This window comes from Pyrgilauda ruficollis, unplaced genomic scaffold (genome assembly GCF_017590135.1).
Source record: "Pyrgilauda ruficollis isolate IOZ18807 unplaced genomic scaffold, ASM1759013v1 scaffold10, whole genome shotgun sequence".
In the NCBI taxonomy this organism is placed as follows: Eukaryota; Metazoa; Chordata; class Aves; order Passeriformes; family Passeridae; genus Pyrgilauda; species Pyrgilauda ruficollis.
In genome coordinates, this window is record NW_024508101.1 from 1,862,154 (window position 1) to 1,881,311 (window position 19,158).

The 19,158-nt window shown below is 45.5% G+C and overlaps 1 protein-coding gene across 1 annotated transcript in view; it reads right to left on the reverse strand.

Moving 5' to 3' along the window:
- CNTN4 (contactin 4) overlaps window positions 1-17,648 on the reverse strand; it is a 102,065-nt gene extending 84,417 nt beyond the window's left edge. The window contains exons 1-3 of the mRNA XM_041465675.1: window positions 17,527-17,648; window positions 16,107-16,282; window positions 1,046-1,141 (exon numbers count right to left, since the gene is read on the reverse strand). Coding sequence (XP_041321609.1) covers window positions 1,046-1,141; window positions 16,107-16,248 — 238 coding nt within the window. The 5' untranslated portion in view covers window positions 16,249-16,282; window positions 17,527-17,648. The remainder of the gene's footprint in view (window positions 1-1,045; window positions 1,142-16,106; window positions 16,283-17,526) is intronic.
- Window positions 17,649-19,158: the final 1,510 nt, after the last annotated feature.

Sequence of the window (19,158 nt, forward strand, 5' to 3'; positions counted from 1 at the left end):
TAAAGCAGCACAGAACCTGAAAAACAGAAAAGCCAAACCTGAGGCATCAATCCCAGGAGTGGGCAGTGCTGTGGGGGTCAGTGCTGCTGGCTGGGGAGGGTCCCAGTGGGACAAAGCCCCCGGGCAGCTCTGGCAGCTGGTCAGCCACGAGCCCAGCCGCTCCTCAAGCCTCTGCTCCTGTCTCAGCAATAAGCTCAGCCCAACAGCACATGGTCCACGGGGCAATTTCCATCCAGCTGATGAGGCCAGACAGACCTCAAAGCAGGATTGCAAATTTCTTTAAAAGGGGCACAGATCTGTGGAAGATGTTGTGTTGTTTTGACGGAGCGAGCAGCCCCTGATGAAGGAGCCAGCTGCAGTGGCTGGTGTGGGTCTGGTGGGGAGGGACACACACATGGGGCTTGCCAGGCACACCAAGAATTCCAGCAGGAATTCTCACAGAACCTCCAACACATTTTAAACAGAGCAGTGCAACACACACGCTCAGGAAGCCACAAACTGGCACAATTAAAGTAAGTTTGTGCTAAACTGAAAGAATTGTTTGGTATTTTCTAAACATTCATACTGCCCTCTTTGAAGGAAACAGCACCCTGTGAGATCTGGACACATCCTGAGTACCCAGGACACAAAAAATAGTGCCAGTAGTGTTTAAAAAAGAGAAAATAATGAAAAGATGATGCACAAAAGTGGCTCTGCCAGCAAGTTCAACTTTTTAGCAGGAGGCACAGCCAGGCCACAAACCAGAAAAGCTGCACAGGAAGGTCTTGGTCACGTCTTCAGGATACAAAGACATTGGTTTTTTTTCCATCAGTTCATCTCTGAACTTCATACTGAGATCAATTAAATGCTCTTTCTCTGCATTTGTCCCCCACTGGAGCTTCCCCAGGCACCAGGACCCCCTCAGCCAGGCTGGCCCTGCCACAGCCCTGTCCTCGCAGGTGACTGCTTCAAACTTCCTGAAAACCCTGAGAATTCCCTTCCCTGAGAAGAAAAACCCCACAGTTGGTTGCCAGGCACTGAAATCAAGAGAAGGAAAGCTCTGTACCTCCAGAGTGGGGCGGGGGCCCACAGAGCAGCACCATGCCCTGGCCCTGGCGGACGGACACCGTGCTCCTCGTCCTGGTCTTGAAGTTCTCCAGGTCTGCCAGGAGAGAAAGAACTCGGTTAAAGGCTGATCACAAAAGGAAAATGATGAAATAAAGCAAATATCAGCATGGAGGCTGGGCTGGCGGGAATGTGAGGCAGCAGGAGGCTGAGGAACATCAAGAAGAGGATCAGGACATGCCTTCCCCAGGCTGGAAGGGGAGGAGGTGCTGGTTCACCCACAGAAACAGACACAGCTGGAGGAAACCCCAGCACCTGTAACGCTGGGGGAGGCTTGTTTTGTGAATTTAGGAAGAATTACTGCCTTAAACAAGCAATTCCATCCCAAAGCAGGCTGCTTCCCTCGCTGCTGCTGCCCTCCCATCCCACGTGTGCAGACCCTTCCTCCCCACAAGGGAGCCTCCTGCACCAGCTGCATGTTAGGCCACAGAGTGCTTTAATTAAATCAAATTAAATTCCTCCTTCCACCTCTCTCTTTTTCCTCTCCTCAGGGCCCGTGCTCTGCAAAACTACAACTCCCCCTGCTCTCCTTGCACTCCAGATTTAAGAGACCTGCAGTGAAGAGAGGAGGAGACTCTGAGCTCAGCAGTGCCACCAGGATTGTCACCAGCAGCTGTTCCGTGGGAGCACCAAGACATGGAATCACTTTGGCAGCCTCTGATCTTTTACAATTTCCTGCATTTCAATTTTCATTTTTTTTTCCCCTTGTTTCCAGTGTAGCTGAGCCTTGGTTTGGCAATTACAAACCTGTTGTCAGTGCAGTTGGGAACCAGAGAAAACACAGAGGTGATAAATATTTATCAGCAGGAGCTGGTAGGAACATCATTATGAGATTACAAGGATGGAAAACTGAGCCTTGATTTCTGTCCTCTCTTAAAAATGTTTTCTGCATACATACTTAAAAAAATTTAAATAAATAAAATCCAAAGTTGTCACTGCTTCTTTTCCCTTTTTAGGAAAGAAACCTTTATGGGCCTTCCTTTCTTTCTTTTCTGGCTTAGGACAAAATGAGAACAGGAAAGAAAAATTACCAATTAGAGAGATATAATATTTCATTCCTAAATTCTATAAAATTTACAAGTTTGGGTTTTTTAAAAATTTTTAAAAAATTGTACAGGAACCACTGTAACATTCCTCTGGCCACCTGCCAGTGCACAGATTTTTATATATTTTGACTGCACACAGGCACAAGGCTGGATCCCATCCTCTCTGAGGACAGCTGCAGGAGGAGTAACAGCCTAAAGCCCAAATAATGCCTGCAGGAATAAATGTGCTATTTTTTACATCAATATTGACAAGGAAAGGATTGCTACCAGGAAAAGCAGACTCTGCTTGGATGAGCATGCAGGAAATGCTGCAAGGATGGTCAAAAATCAGCAAATAAAGCAGAGCATTCATCACTCTTGCTTGTACTGCAAACCATCAGGCTTTGGGAGCCAGCCCTGCAAAGCCTCATGGCAGCACTTCAAACCTGGCTCTGAGTAAAATAACAAGATTAAGATAATTATAAGAAAGGCTAATGATTCATCAAGGCCATCAGGCTGATTGTGCTTTCTGAGGGCCACAGATTTATTTTTACAACACCTAAATTGGAATGAACAATGATATAATGAAGATTTTATTAGTGAGGAGCTTCATTTAGGATCCATCTTGCAATATTTGAGTTGCAGAGAGGAGGACTCAGCTTCATGGTGACAACACCATCGAGTTCCACCTCACTTTGTCCTCAAACCTGAAAACCCTGAGTAGCAGAGGAGGAGTTTTGTTCTTATTTGCCCATAAAAATCCCAAACCCAACAAACAAACCCACCAGATTAAATGGAAAAACTGAGATATTAACACTTGCCATTCAGGAGATCAATGTGCTGCCAACAATTGTCACAATACCAACCAAGGGCTCCAGTGAGCACAGAAAAATATTGTGTGAGCTCCAGTAACCCCAACATTAGAGAAGGGTTAGTAATCAGCAATTAGTAATGATTTCAAGAGGAGAATAAAACAGGGGTGTGTAAGAGGAATGCAGACAGGTTATTGTGAGTAACAGCTACTCACACCTCATTTAATGAATGACTTAAGGTGCCTTTTAAACAATTTCTGGACAGTATCAATTCTAAATCAAGCTGAACAGACCCACAGAAGCAGAAAGTTGCATGTATTATTTCATTTCAGCTGGATGTATTTAAAAGCAGCTGTGTGACTTTGGGAAAGTCACTTTGGCTCTCGGTGACAAAGTTTGCACATCTCTGAGGACAAGTCCTTCAGTCTCTCAGAAGAGGTTTAATTAGCTAATATTTGCACAGAGCCTTGACATCTGCTTCTGCAATGCACTGGAGTGCAATGCACACACCAACACCCAGCCCTTAATGGGGCCTTGAATGGCTTTGCTGGCATAATGAGGTTTTTTTTCTGTGAAACTCTGCCCTAATGTTCAGGGCAGGTACAGGGAAGTGATGCCACAGGTCCCAGATCCCCCAAAAATGCTCCAAAGCCCAGCAGGTGCCAGCAGCAGCTGTCAGCCCAGCAGCTTCTCACTTTGGGCAGGGCATTATTGTGTGGAATGACCTGTTGTGGGGTTTAATAAAAGCTTAAGCAGTCTGAAATGATCCACAGCCCCTCAAGGCTGGGTAGTTTGTCTCAGTAAATGGCATTTGGAAGCTTTAATCAAACCCATATGGCTTTGCAGAGTAACAATTACCCAAGTTGTCCAGAGTAATGAAAGATTTCCCCAAATTTTGCCTACAAAAATCAGTCTTTATAGCAAAGAAGATTCAATTATAAGCAAAACAAAAGGAACTGCAGCCTTTTCTCCCTCCTTAGGACCCACTTGGGTTTGAGCTTCACGAAATGTGGTCATTCTTTTTCTAAGTGACTCCTAGACAAGCAAAGTTTTAAAGAAATATTCCCCAGATGGCACAGAAGGATGGGCAAACAAACAAGGTCACATCACTCCTGCTGTGCAAAATTTGGTCTCAGATTTCTGAATTTACAGCCCTCATCATTTCCAGCCCCACTGATTGTCCCAGAGGTGAGATTTCCACCCCAGCAGAGCAGCTCCACAGCCCCACTCTGTTCCCATGACTGGCTGCAACAACATCAGAAAAAATGGGAATAACAGAAATAACGGGAATAACAGAAATGATGGGAATAATAGAAATTATGGGAATAACAGAAATAATGGGAATAACAGAAATTATTGGAATAACAGAAATAATGGGAATAACAGAAATGATGGGAATAACAGAAATGATTGGAATAACAGAACTAATGGGAATAACAGAAAAGATGGGAATAACAGAAATAACTGGAATAATAGAAATGATGGGAATAACAGAAATGATGGAATAACATAAATGATGGAATAACAGAAATGATGGGGATAACAGAATTCCTGAACTCAGCATGCCCCAGGGCCCCGACTGGAGCACCACCACTTCCCTCAGGAGCCTGCCAGTCTCAGGGCACTGGGGATGTGGCAGAGATCCTTATTTTTTGTGAAAGCTGAGCTCTGTTTTGCTGGCTTTGTTTGCCCCAGGAGCCTTTCCATGCTTTGCTTTGATTTTTTTTTTCCACACATGCCTATTTTTAGAACACAAAATGCTTCGTAATTACGCCGGTGCTGCAATTAGGAGAGACCCCTCTGTGCAAGAGCTATTAAAAACCACCCAAAAATATTATAGAAAACGAGATGAAGAGCCAATGATGCAAATTGGTGGTGGCAGGTGTCTGCATGGCCTTTGGAAAGCCAATTTCTGTGACTGTATCATGTGGGAGGCAGCTCTGCTGTGCAGTGCCTTGAATGACACGCTGTCAAAAACTCACCATTAGTGAGCCCTTTGTCATTACAGTTCAGGGTTTTTTTTCCTAATGATTAGAACAGCAGTGTCAGTGCTATTTTCACCTATTATTCCTGTTTAACTGGTATGAAATGATTTCTGCTTTTACTATACTCCAACAAAAATGTACACACATCAATCACTGCTTTATACATCAGTGGGTTTTAATTGCCAAAGAAAAGCACGGCTAATAGGCTCACAAAAATAAAAATGTTAGTGGGTTTTACTTTAAAGTCTTGGTCTAGAGAGTTTTGTAAAGCAAATTTGATAACACATCATTGAAATCACTCAGCTGAGTTGATGAGAACAGCGAAGAGCCCCAAAAGCACAGGAGCTGCATCCCTGGGGATCATTATTCCTACAAAATGAGATATCCAATGGACCTGGACAGGGGGAGCACAGAGTTTGTGCCCAGCAGCAGCACAGGGAGGGAGGAGGGTGGGTGATACCTGTTGTATTTGCTGGGAATGTTCCAACAAAGGCAGAATGATGAATTTGACTCTATGTTTTTAGAAGGATATTCTATTCTCAATGTTAAAAAGCTAATAATAAAAATTCATTACTCTTTCTAGAGTCCCAACACAGCTTGGCCCTGATTGGCCAAAGAGTTAAAACAACTCACACTAGAATTTAATGAAACAATCATCTGTGGGTAAACAATTTCTAAACATATTCCACATGTGAGCACAACACAGGAGAAGCAAATGAGGTAAGAATTGTTTTTGGGTTTTTTTTTTTTTTTTTTCTCTGAGGCTTCTCTCTCTGAGGCTTCTCTCTCTCAGGCTTTTCTTAGGAGAAAAATCCTGGGCAAAGGGATTTTTTCAAAGAATGTAAGTACTACAGACACCCACCCACATCTCTGCATCCAACTGGGAATTACTTGGAAGTAGCACTGCCTTAGTGCCATTCCCACTGTACCGAAAAGAAATCTTGGGTTAGGGCACTCCTACTTCATTTAGATGAGCAACAAATCCTTGGATCAGCTCTTCAGGAGTTCTTTTTGCCTGCCTGTATTTTATGGAGGGTTGTGGTTGGTATTTAACCCTAAGACTTGGTTGTACTTTGAGCACAGAGAATGGTTAAAAATGAATTATAATTTAGCAACTGATAAATTAGAAAGCTAACACACATTCATTGGCAATTTTGAGTATTCTGGAGTGGACAAAACACCACTTTTAATAATATTAAATGAACTTTAAAGCACCCACACAGTAGGAAATAATGATGTAGGTAAGGAGTAATTACATTTCTTATATGTGAAATGCCCAGTCCCCTTGGGTACCCAGCCACAGCCAAGACACCCAAAGCCAATTTTTAAGCATGACTTAGAGATTTACAGATCACAATGGGCTTTGCCTTCTCAAACCCCTTCTATAATTTTAAGATAATCCCAACAATCTAAAATTTATGGTGATGTTTAAGGTCATACCCAGGAATAATTAAAGATTATTCCTTTTATTAAAGGGCACAGGACTCATCCCAAGGGAATCTGATTAGGCTGGCAATGACATCTCCAGCAAAAAAACTGATGGAAGGATTGGTCAAATCCTCCTGGTTCAGACTGAGCAAAGAACCTCCATCCACATATCCTTGGGGATATTTGGGTGCCTTTCCCAAATTATTCTCATCCTATTAGCACAAATCTCCACGTACAAGAGATCCCAGGTTCATGTCCTGGACAAAACTCAGCCAGGTGGGCAGGGGAGGACTGGCAAGATAACCCCACTCCACTGGCTACAAAGTGAGGGAATTTAAACATATTTAAGAAAAAATTAAAAATATAAACCCAGTCTTGGAGAGGGGATCCCAATCCATGTTGAATGGGAAGGGAGGGAGGGAGGGAGGGAGGAGGAAGGAAGGAAGGAAGGAAGGAAGGAAGGAAGGAAGGAAGGAAGGAAGGAAGGAAGGAAGGAAGGAAGGAAGGAAGGAAGGAAGCTCCTAACTGGCACCCACACCAAGCAGGATTTGCCTGCTGATATTTATGCCCCCCCATCCCCAAACACTGTCTCTATAAAACTGCACCTGGTTTTCAGAGCTGGGTTTTCTGCCATCCACCAACTCACAGAGATGAAGTTCTTCAGGCTGTGTCCTTGCTGGTGTGTCAGGACTACCCAGAGAGCTGTGTGGGTTGGAATAAAACCCCTTTGATACAGAGCTTAATAGAATTTTAGTTTAAGAGCTGGTGTTCTAATGAATAATTTTGAGAGTCACTGATTTGAGAAATAGTTTACAAGTCTGGGGATGAAAGCTTTCTAATTTGACCTTTAGAGCAGAAATTTCACTGGGATTTCTACTTTGCAGAGGAGAAAAGAAAGGAAAGAAAAGTTTTAGAGGTAAATATCTTGGCATTCACCCCACCCCTATCCCTGCTGGAAAATATTTTTCCTTGGACTTTATTGCTGTGGCTGTTAACAAGGCATTGACTTTACCACCCCCATCTCTGATCTCTCATCCTGGGCTGGGACACCTCTGTCTGGGTTCTTGTTGAGGCTGTTTGGATTTTCCCAATAATGTCTTTCTGACCCCATCTGTTAAAGCCAGGCTGATTTCTGCACCCACATGGCTGAAATTCCACCTCACTGGGGTTTGCTCCTTGCTTCCAAACTGCAAGGCAGCCCCAGGGCTGCTCTGCCTTCCTTCACACCACTGCTCTTCCAGGGAAGCAGGAGCTCTGAGAAATTCCTGCAAGGCACCCATTTTTCTTTTCCAAAATCAAACCACTCTCCTCTATGACACTATGAAAAAAAAAAAAAATCCTCCTTGTCTTCATGTTCCACTTCATAAAAACTGCCTGTTTGCCTTCTTTCGACAGGAAATATTTCAAACATTTATTTTGAAGCAGCTCCTCTGCTTGAGACAAAATGCTGAGGACTCTGAAAATTTTATTACTTTAATCTAGAAAATCTGGGCAGACATTTCCCCTTGGGTTGGCTCGAATGGGGTTATTTCACTCTCAGAAGTTTTTTATCTTTTCCTAGATGAAAAAAAAAGAGAAAGAAAAAAAAAGCTCTGTTTGCACTTTCTTGCAGCAGAGATGATTGCAGTGGGCAGAGAGCAGAACTTACAGGGGCACAGGGGGTGTTGTGCCCCTCTTTCAGGGGATGTCTGGGCATTGCAGGTGCCTCACGTGTTCCCCACGGGCTCTTCTGCCCCTTCCCACTCTGGGCAGTGGCAGGAATGCAAATTCAGACCCAAAATAATGTAAAATACAATCACTGAGCCACAGAATTCGTTAGAACCCATCCCCTGCCATGGCAGGGACACCTTCCCCTGTCCCAGGCTGCTCCAGCCCCAGTGTCCAGCCTGGCCTTGGGCACTGCCAGGGATCCAGGGCAGCCCCAGATTTTCTGGATAAAGCCCACATGACTCAATCTCAATTTCAATTTCAAAGGGAAATTTCCCTTTACTTGCTAAAACCCCACCCAAACCCCAGCCCCCAGAGATCCTGATCCTCAGAGCTGCCTGCTGGCTCAGCCTCCCTGTGGAAATGCACAAATTCACATTTTGGTGCTCAGCAGCCTCTCAGGTGCTGATATTTTTCCATTCTGTTCCCCTCTCAGGCCTAATGAATAATGGCATGCCAGTCATGTTTGCTGCAGACAGGGAACCCAACGTGGCACAGCTTTGCACAAACATTTAAAGCTCCTCCATCCTCCACCTGCCAATGCTGACTCCTGGCTTTGCTTTCCAGAGGGAAACCAGGAAAGAAAAACCAAAATAAAGATAAAGCAGCCACTGGGATAAAGTTGTTCTGCACTGCCCTTGCATCCCGTTGACAGAAAAAGAAATTTTCCTGCAGAATCCACCTCCAGCCTTTGCCAGGTCTGTGCCGGGGTCCTGGAACTGCCATTTCACACATTTAGAGGAAATTTTTTGATTTGCATTGATACAGAACCCCTAAGGATCATCTAAGGAGCATAATTATTTCTTCAGCTAGGTGAAGAGCATTATTTCATTCACACACCAGGAGGTTCAGAGGCAAAAAGGGAGGAGTCACAAGAAGTTTCTAATGACAGAGGAAATAACACAACCAACCTCCTGATTTCTTGTCCTGTTCTCCAGCCACACAAGCCATGAAAACTGATCAGAATATGCCATGAAAACATAACCCAACAGCTCTGCAGATGTTTAGTACTCTAAAATCAGTTTTTACAAAAAGTTTGGGGATTCATTAAAAAAAACAAACACCTACATCATCATATAGTTTTTAAGAATAAAGCTCCTAGTTATAAAAAAATAATCTGCATTTTAAATATTTTTTCATACTAAAGGTAAAATGAATAAATATGAAGAGAGATGAGGAAAAACATCAAGCCTGTGGCCTGCTGTTCCCTGAATTCCTAAAGCAGAAGAGGAACTGGGGTGTTGTGAGTGACCTGTGATGCTCAGCTGGCTCCAACACCTCCCATGCAACTCCCTGCCCTCTCCAGAGCTCCTTCCAGCCAGAAACCAAAATAATTTCCCAAAAACCACGTCAGGTTAGGAGATTCCCAGCTTTAGGACAACGTGCATTGATAATTTCCAAGTGCCACTGCTTTGAGTAATAATGAATTCAGCTTATTTATAACACTGAGTGGGGGAAACAAAGCAGGTAAAAATGCTCCATTTCTGCTCTGACTTAAGGGTCCTTCTATCCCAGATGAAAGTAAAGTAGGTTATAGATCCATCCTCTGCTGCAAACTCCCTGTTGGTCCTATTCATCAAAAATAAAATAAAAAGAAAAAAAAAAAGGCAAAGAAAGGGAAAAAAGAGGAGCTTACGTGAGGCTTAGCCTAGTTTTCCACCCAGCAGAGACTGTGGGGAAGGAGCAGAGGTTGGGAGCTCATCTCTAACACTGATGGCCAGGATTTCAGCACAGAGAAACCCTGACATGTGGGGATATATGGAAAAATGCAAATAAATGTGCTCCTTCCTGAGTTAAGGTCACACCAGCCCCAGCCCTGGGGGCACAGGCAGGTGAGAGGCTGATTTTGGGCTGTGGTTGATATAAATGGCTTTTTTTCCTTGAAAAGGCGCTGGAGGAGAATCAGGGGTTTGACACTTGGCAGGAAACCACACAATTTAAGAGCTGGGGACACCCCAACCAGGCTGCTCCCACAAGCTGACAGCTGCAGGAAAACAGGGATGGCACATCCCAGTGGGGCCGGGGAAACCTGGGGGCAGAACTGGACATTCCAGCTCCAAAATGATGATTACTCACAGAGTTTCAGGTCACAACAAAACCCTTCAAATGCACAGAGGCTTTGGTGAGAGAAAGAGTGAGATGGGGGATGCAGGGGAAATTAATTGGGTCATGTTAAGAAAATCAATTTCTGAAGAAGAAAGAAAAACAAAGAAAATGTAATGATTTAAAGCAGATTTGTGGGCCCTTGGTGTCAGCAAGCTGCAGTTCCTGGCTGGGAGTTTTACCTCTGAATTGTGGCCCTGTGTGGGAGGCAATGCACTGATGAAAATGCCAGGGAAAAGGGGAAAGAAAGGGAAAAAGGGAAAGAAACTGTGGGAAAAACTGGGGATTTGATGTCCAGGTGCTGAATAAACAGAAGGGGCATCAGGGTGAGAAACAGCTGAGTGGGATATTTCAGTACTGGGGTGCAAAGCAGTGTTGGAGCACAGGGATGCAGGGAATGAGGGCAGGCACAGGCACTCCCTTAGCTGAGTTCAGGTGAGCAGATCCCACCCAGAACCCTGAGAATGCCCAGCCCTGAACTCCACAGGGATCTTTCCCTGCCCAGGAAAACTCCAGAGTGAGGAAGGAGCCAGGGAATTATGCAGGGCTGGGTTGCTGCTCCTCACAATAAAACCTTGGAGAAATAAATCTCCTGAGAATGAGCAGAGCCAGGCACACCAACCATCCCAGCTGCCTCCCAAAAAACCTGCCCAAACCCTCTGCATCCTGCATTTCCAGCCCAAACCCTCTGCATCCTGCATTTCCAGCCCAAAACTTCTGACTTCTGCATTTCCAGCCCAAACCCTCTGGGTCCTGCATTTCCTGCCTAAACCCTCTGGGTCCTGCATTTCCACCCAAACCCTCTGGCTCCTGCACTTCCAGAAGGTTTAAACCACATCATCTCTTATCAACTCCCAGATTTCAGTGATCCCTGTGGAAATTCCTCCATTTGCTTGCTGAACACACGGATCAGTCCCTGGGATTGTGGGTTTGGTTGTTTGGAATTCAGTAGACCCCCTCGCCCAAAAAAAATGTTTTCATTATTAATTGTTCTTGAAAGAGTGACTTCCTTGACAATTTAGTCTCCAAAAGATAAAATGAAAGCACTGGAGGGCAATGAGGGCTCACCAGTAAAGACTTTGAGCAGCCATTACAATGTGTTCCTTAGCAACTAACAGTGAAAATTATGGGATTTACTCGTGTAAAAGATATAATAGCAAACATTCCAGCAATGGGAATATTGAAAAAAACCCTTTTCAGTAGGATGTTGGGAGTAATTTTCTCTTTCTACCACCGCAGTGAAATTATTTTGGGATGGTAGGTCAAAGCCCCAAAGTATTCTCATTGCAACCACATTATTACAGGATTTTCTGCCACTCTTTGCCCTGTGCAGTGCTGGGTCCTGGCAGCTAATTCATGTTTAACAATTATTTCTGAAGGAAAAAACCTTTCTATAAAATGAATTCTTTTAATAAAGTGTGTGTGGGGCAGAGTTTTTAGAAACAACAGCATGATTCCCTTCACTTCAGAGGAGGTTCATGGTAACAAGGAAGGAAGTAAAGAGTTCCTGGAATGGAATCAGAATATCCCGAGCAGGAAGGGACCCCCAGGATCACCCCTCATGAGTAATCCAATGGAAAAGGTACCACAGGCAAGGTGAGGGCTGCTCCCTGCCCAGGGGTGGAAAGCAGCCAACCTCCAACCCTGCTCTTCAGGCACTGAGGACACAGTGAAACAGTTCAGCTCAATTCCACCCAGAAAATCAGACATTTCACCTGTCTGGGGGACACCTGCAGGACGAGGAGGAGGAGGAGGAGGAGGAGGACAAGGAGACCTTTCCCCTTCCTTTTAACCTCCTGGGGCAGGATGATGCTTCTCCTGTGCTGCAGCATCCTCAGAGGACACCTCCCTTCAGACTCATCATCCTCCCCTGGGGCTCATTGCTGGTCTGAAATTGGTCCCTCAGCCCCTGGACATCTCAATGTCATTTTGGCCAACTGCAGAAAACATCCACAGCACTAGCATGGATCTGCTAAATTAGAGATTCAAGGGAAACTCCTTCCTGGAAAATGGGTTGGAAAGGGGATTTCAGAGAGGCCTCTGAGCACAGAGCAGGGGGAAGGACATCAGGCATCCTCCCCTCACGGGGTCCCACAAATAAAACCCCCCTGAAAAGTGGATCCCATTTGTCTAACAGCTCCTGCTTCACAGACATCACTTTCAGGCAGTTTTTGTAACAACAGGGGGCAAAACAATGATATGGCTGAAAACCAGCTCTGATTCAAACTTGATTTTCCTCTTTGGATAGCCATTTCCAAATGAACAGCATGTGACAGCCACCAGTGCTGATGAGAGAGGCAGCAGCTCCTGCACAGCTCCCACAGGGTTCATTTCCAAACCAGCATCCTGCAGCTGGCAGCAGCTTTGTGAATTTTCAGGTTAAACTGCAAATCCTGCTGAGGAGTTTAGGGCCAAATTGAGTCAAGTTATCACAGCAGGGAGGGAATATTTAATCTGTGAGCACTGGGGATGGCTCCATGGGAGAAGAGAGGGGTCATCTCTTGGTCCTGTGCGTGGGGTGATTCAGCTGCTGCTGCTGGAGGTGGAGATGGAGCAAACACAGCTTGGAGACCCCTGGGGTGGGGGGCACTGGAGATGTGCAAAACTGTCTGGTTCCAAAGCTTGGGCAGTAAAACACAAACTGCAGCCTCAGCAAGGTAAAATAATTTCGAAGTTGTCTGTAATTAGAGATGCTGCCCTATAGGAGCTCATGAATCAGCAGGAATTGTCTTACCTCTCTCATCCCACTGTGATCATGAACAACCTGGACATCCCTTAGCAGGAATTAAAACAGAAGGGAAGCCCTGAGCTGTCCCATCTCCTCTGCACCCCCTTCCAGCAGTGCTGCCTGTTTGGGGCAGGCTGGAAGATCAGAACCACCAGAGGCCACCAAAGAAACCAAATCTGAACACACAGATCTCCAAAGGCACAGCCCTGAGGAGGGTCTGCAAGGAACAGGAGCTTCTCCAGGGGATTTTGAGAGCTTCCCATGGTGATCTGATGACAATGAGGTGTGGGTATAAATCTGACATTCAGGTTGGAAACCCCCCCAAGATCAAGTCCAGCCTTTGAGTTGGGCCACTAAACCACGTCACAAAGTGCACATCTGCTCACTGTCTGAGCAATTCCAGGGGTGGGGACTCCCCCACTGCCCTGGGCAGGCTTTTCCAATGCTTAGCCACACTTTAGGAAGGAAGCTTTTCCAGATATTCTCCCCTGGCACAACTTGAGGTAATTTCCTCTTGTCCTGTCACTTGTTCCCTCAGAGAAGAGACCAGCCCTCACCTTGCCACCACCTCCTTCCAGGGAATTTTTTCTTTCTCTGTCTTTTCCCTTTTCTCTTCCCCCCCTTTTTTTTCCACGCTAGTTGTCTCTGAAATTGAACATATTTTCACCGAGTGAGGAATCTGCTGTGCCACAGCAACAGAATATGGATTAATGATACCCTCAGCCCTGTGCTTATAGCAACACAGGCTTTCAGAAAATAAAAAAGCTTTAAACTCTTGAGTATGGATCTAATAAGAGATCTCTAATTTAGAGAGCGACAGGACAACTTTCAGCCCCTGTGAGATGTTCCGTTCTGTACATTATTCCATGGGCAGCTGGAGTGTGTCCAGAGAAGGCAACGAGGCTGGAGAGGGGCTGGGAACACAAACCCTGAGAGGAAGCCCTGAGGGAGCTGGGGGTGCTCACCTGGAGAAAAGGAGACTCAGGGGTGCCCTCATCACTCTGCACAGCTCTGAAAGGTGCCTGTGCTCAGCTGGGCTGGGCTCTGTCTGCAGGAACTGACACAACCAGAGCACACAGCCTCCAGCTGCACCGAGGGCAATACAGGTTGGATATCAGGAAAAAGTTTTTTATAAAAAGGGTGATAAAGCTCTGGAATGTTCTGCCCTGGGAGGTGGTGCAGTCACCATCCCTGGGTGTGTTTAACAAAGCCTAGATGGGCACTGGGGGCCAGGGTTTGGCTGAGGTGCTGGGGCTGGGGTGGACTCGATGATCTCAAAGATCTCTTCCAACCTGGTCGTTCTGTGGCTCTGTGATTCAGAAGTTTGGCAAGGACACTCTGGGAGCTCATCCTCCCTGCCCTGCCAAAGGGAGGGGAGCTGAGCAGGAGGAACAAGCTGCAAATTCATCACTTTGGGAGGGCTGTGGGCCAGCTCTGGTGCCACTAGAAATCAATGGGAGCTTTATCTCCATCCTCAATGGAAGCAGGATCCGGGCCACAAAAAGCAACTTTGATCACATGTCTGGAGGGGTGGGCTCAGCCCCAAAATGCTGCCCCCCAGCCACTGCTCCTGCTTGATTCCAGGGTTATTTCCCAACAGAAACCATAGCACAGTGAATAAAATCATCAAGCTAAGCCCCAGCCCCCAAAATAAAAAGTGCATCATTTAATCTAGTTCAGCTGTGTTTCCGTAGATCTTTGTGGAAAAGCCATTATTAGATCCATACTCAAGAGTTTAAAGCTTTTTTTATTTTCTGAAAGCCTGTGTTGCTATAAGCACAGGGCTGAGGGTATCATTAATCCATATTCTGTTGCTGTGGCACAGCAGATTCCTCACTCGGTGAAAATATGTTCAATTTCAGAGACAACTAGCGTGGAAAAAAAAAGAAATAAAAGTGGGAAGAGAAAGGGGAAAAGAGCGAGGAAGAAAAAATCAAAAAGGACAAACCTGAAATGAAAATGCCATATCAAAAAGCAAGTATTCAGGGGAAATATTAGCACTTTTATCATAATGACTTTGTAACCTAAATACATATTTCAAGGATGAAATTGCTGACCCTGTCTGCCCTCCACAGGAGGCTGAATGGCTCAATCACAGCTTAATCTTCCCTGAAAAGGCTGCAGAAGAATATCACAGCCCTTGAACAACAACACACATTACTGATGCCCCAAGATTCACAATTTAACTCTTAAAAGGAGGTGGGACAAGCCCCTCAAATCTCACCCATCATTCTCAAAAAAACCCCAACAGTCATTTCCTCAGAAATAAAAATTAGATAAAACAAAAACCACACAACACAAGATGAGGATGGAAAATAAGGGGTTGCTCAGATGAAGGGTGAAGCTTCACATGCCCATTTTTATTGTTCCTCAGAGGCAGAGCCTTTGTAATAAACTCAAATCACTCCATGTTTCCTAATTCAGCTAATTCTGTTTGCCATCCCTTTGATTAGAGAAGACAAAAAATTGTTTTTTCAAAGCCCACCTTGAGAAACCCTGATGTTTTTTTCTTTAATCCAAATGTTTCTAAATTAATTGTGCTGTTTTAGCAAACTAAAATATAATCTAGGAGTCAAAAATTAATCCATTTATCCGAGTTCCCCACCATTACTGGAAAAGAGCCAGAATCCTGGCTTTTACTGGGGTTATTGATCAGCATGGGGCACCAATTTGTCAGATAATATCCTTTTCTGACCCAGAGATGGGGCGTTACAAAAACTTTTATTCCATTTTCAGTCTCATGTGAAGGGTGAGACAATACAGATATTGTAATTCACGCCATCACAATCAAAAACTATTTCCTAATTTCAATACGCTACAAGTGTTTCTTGGCCTGTCAGCTTTAGCCACACCACGCTGCAAATGCCTTAAAGCCAGTCATCTAAAATTACTCTTCATGGGTCCTACTACAATGTATCTTTCATAATTCTATTTCTCCACAGTTTCCAGTCATATGTGCAAGGCCATCCTTTAAAACGTATTTCTAGTTCTATTTCTTTCTCAATAACGTCCATCCTATGCCATGGCATTTCTAAGTCAGCATTTCTTGTCTCAAGGTTTGCACACGGATGCACGCTGTGTGGGCCTTGAGAACTTTCTCCAAACCCATTTCCCACAGAGGACACCCCATAACCCGCCAGGAAAAGCTGGGAGAAGACACCCAGCTCCAATTATTCCAGCACACCGTGGGCACAGAGGCTGCCTTGTGACTTACAGGCAAACTGCAGCTTGGCCTCTCTGCTGACAATGGTTCCGAAGGGGTTTGTTGCCACACACTGGTACGTGCCAGCATCCAGGCTTTTATTGGGGTTATTGATCAGCAGGTCTCCTTCCAGCAGGCTGTAGCGGTAATCCATGCCCACGTCAATACTGCTTCCATTTAACTTCCACCTGCAGCACAGAACGCCAAAGTTAAACTCTGCTGATGCTCCTGGGTGTTTGGAAACACAGTGTGAAGTAAGTAAAGGAAGGTTTAGGATGGCTCTGACTACTTATAAAAAATAAAATAAAATAAAGACGGTGCAAAAATGGAAATTTCCTGAGTGGTATTGAAATATTCCAGTATTTAACTGAAAGAGCAATATCCTTGACATATATTTCAGTCTCTGAAATGATTAATGCTTCTGTAGTCGCTGGTGCTGCTGCTCTTTGGAATTAATCACTTGGCAAGAGGAAGTCCCTGAGACAGGATCTCTAACCCATTCAATAACTGAGGATATTTTTTCCCCCCTCTCCCCACTTGCTGGTTGTTTGTTTATAAATTTCAGAAAATTCCCTCCTGGCAGATGTTGTCACAAAGCGGGGCACTGAGGAATTCCAGCCCCTCCCAGCTCCCGAGTGCACGGAGCTCTGGAGCTGTGTTTGCACCATGGATCCGTGGGTTTTATGGCACTGAGAGCTGCCCGTGTCAGGAGGCAGCACAGAGGCAGAGGCCTGGTGGCTCTGACTGGTTTCAGAGTGGCATTTACTGGTGGGCAGAGTGAGAGGCACCAAAGGGGAGAGAAGAGCAGCACCAGGGATTTACAGCAGCACTGCAGGAGGACAGCACCTTCCTCCAAGGATCCCAAAGCAGCTACTAAAGCCAAAAAGAATGAGGAGTTTTGTCCGTGTTTATGAGAAAGGATGGTTATTATGAGAGCCAGGACTATTTATTATCCTTTTGTAGTATTTTAGAACTCCTGTCCAAGTTTTGCAATTGAGTTGCAATACCTGGAGATTTCCTGGTGTCCCATTCCCTCTGTTCCTAAAGCTCCAGTTCCAGAACATCCTGAGCTGGAAGGGACCCACAAGGACCATCAAAATCCAATCCTGGCCAGGACACCCCAAATCCCACCCTGGGCATCCCTGGGAGGGTTTTCCAAACCCTCCTGGAGCTCTGGCAGCCTCGGGGCTGTGCCCATTCCCTGGAGAGCCTGGGCAGTGCCAGCACCCTCTGCGGGAAGAACCTTTCCCTAAAATCCATCCTAAACCCCCCTGGCCCAGCTCCAGCCCCTCCCTGGGTCCTGTCCCTGGTCACAGAGCAGATCAGAGCTACCCCTGGGGATTTTTTTGGGATCAGCACTGTGGCAGCCTCCAGGGACATCACTGACACACACAGCAGAAAGGCTCTAAGCACAGTCAAACACTGAACAAACCCAATGGTTGGTCTGGGATTTCCTTTCACTTCACAGCTCAGCTTCACTTTCTTCTCCTCCGAGTCCAAGGGGAAGATGAGGCTGTCGGGCTCCTGGAGGAAAACTGGCCCGTGCAGGGTGTTGTCATCTGCAGGGACAGGGAAATGGGACAGGTCACTCATGGAATCTCCATGCTCCAGGCTTAAAATATAAACCAGAGTCTTAGCAGCAAGAGGTCATGTGCCCTCCACCTTGGAAAAGATATGATGTCACTTTATTTAGTTGATAACAGCAGTTTTGTCGGTTTTTTTTTCCCCAAAAGCCACTGAACCTCACAGAGAGTCATGAAAATGTCCTACACTAAAGAGAACACAGAACAGAACCTCACCCAAAGTTCAAACAGTGGGAGCAGGCACTGCTGGCACAGCAAAGCTCAGCTCAAATCACAGTGCCCCTGGCAGCAGCCCCACAGCTCCCCAGGAATGAGGCTCCCAGCCCTGACAAGGACATCCCACACTCCTGCCCTTCAGAGCATTAAAAACTCACACTAGATATAGGTGGAAGAGGGAAAATATTTTGGCAAAACCATCTGACATGACCTTCAAGGAGCTCAGGAGTCATTTCCCAGCAGTCCAGCACTCTGAGGTTGGTGATTACTGACGGGAGCCTCCCTCGTGCTGACTTTCCTCCTGCATTTTAAAAATACACTCTGATTTTTTGAGCTGTTAAGTCCTCCCTTTCTCCTCTCCTCTCTCCTCAACCACTTTCTGCTTTCACCTTATCAATTTATCCTCTGTCAGACCTGGGAGCTGCCCACAGGTCCATCCCTGAGGCGCAGCTCTTCCCTGCCCACCGCCCTGCAGAGTTTCAGGAAATTCTCTGACACTGCTCAAGACACCCACAGAAAGCTCTCACTAAACTCCCTGCTCTCCATCCTGCTTGCATCAGTTTTATCTCCACAGTGGCTGTTCAGAACACAAAAGAAACCAACTTTTCCTGCCTGAAAAGATCAGCTATCTTGATTTCACCGAGACTTTTCCTCTCATCAGTGTCAATGTCTGGCTGCTCCTCTAGTTCAGAGCAAGTGAGGACACGCTGGAAGTGCTCACAGTCAGAAAGTCTTTCAGCTGACTGGAAGGAGCCTTGATTTAACATTTTTAAATCATTTTCCAATCTTTTGCTGCCCTGCAGACTCTGTTCTTTCAGTGTGCAGGGACTTGCAGGGATGTGAACACAGAATTCACTTCAGTCAGGCTGCTGGAAGCCCACCCAGATGGGGATACGGGAGATCTGTGGGTATAGGAGGTCAGGGGAAAATTAATAAATAAAATTTAGAGGTGATGGGATGTACAAAAAATATAGAGAAAAAAAAAAGAGTGAACGGGAGATGATGGATCTTCCAGATGGAAGGAAGGTGAGAATGAATGGGAATAACCCTGGGAAAGCAGCTGGATTGCCAAGGACAGAACAACAGCCCTTCACTCACGGAGAGCAGATTCTGTCATCTCCACAAAAGTATTTCACAGAAACTCTGTCAGGAAGATTAGAAGGGAACCACCTCTGTGTCCCCTCCCTCAGGCCCCACCACAAGCACAGTCACAGGCCTTGTATTTATCTTTATTTTTAATTATATGTTAACAATACCGGACTGAA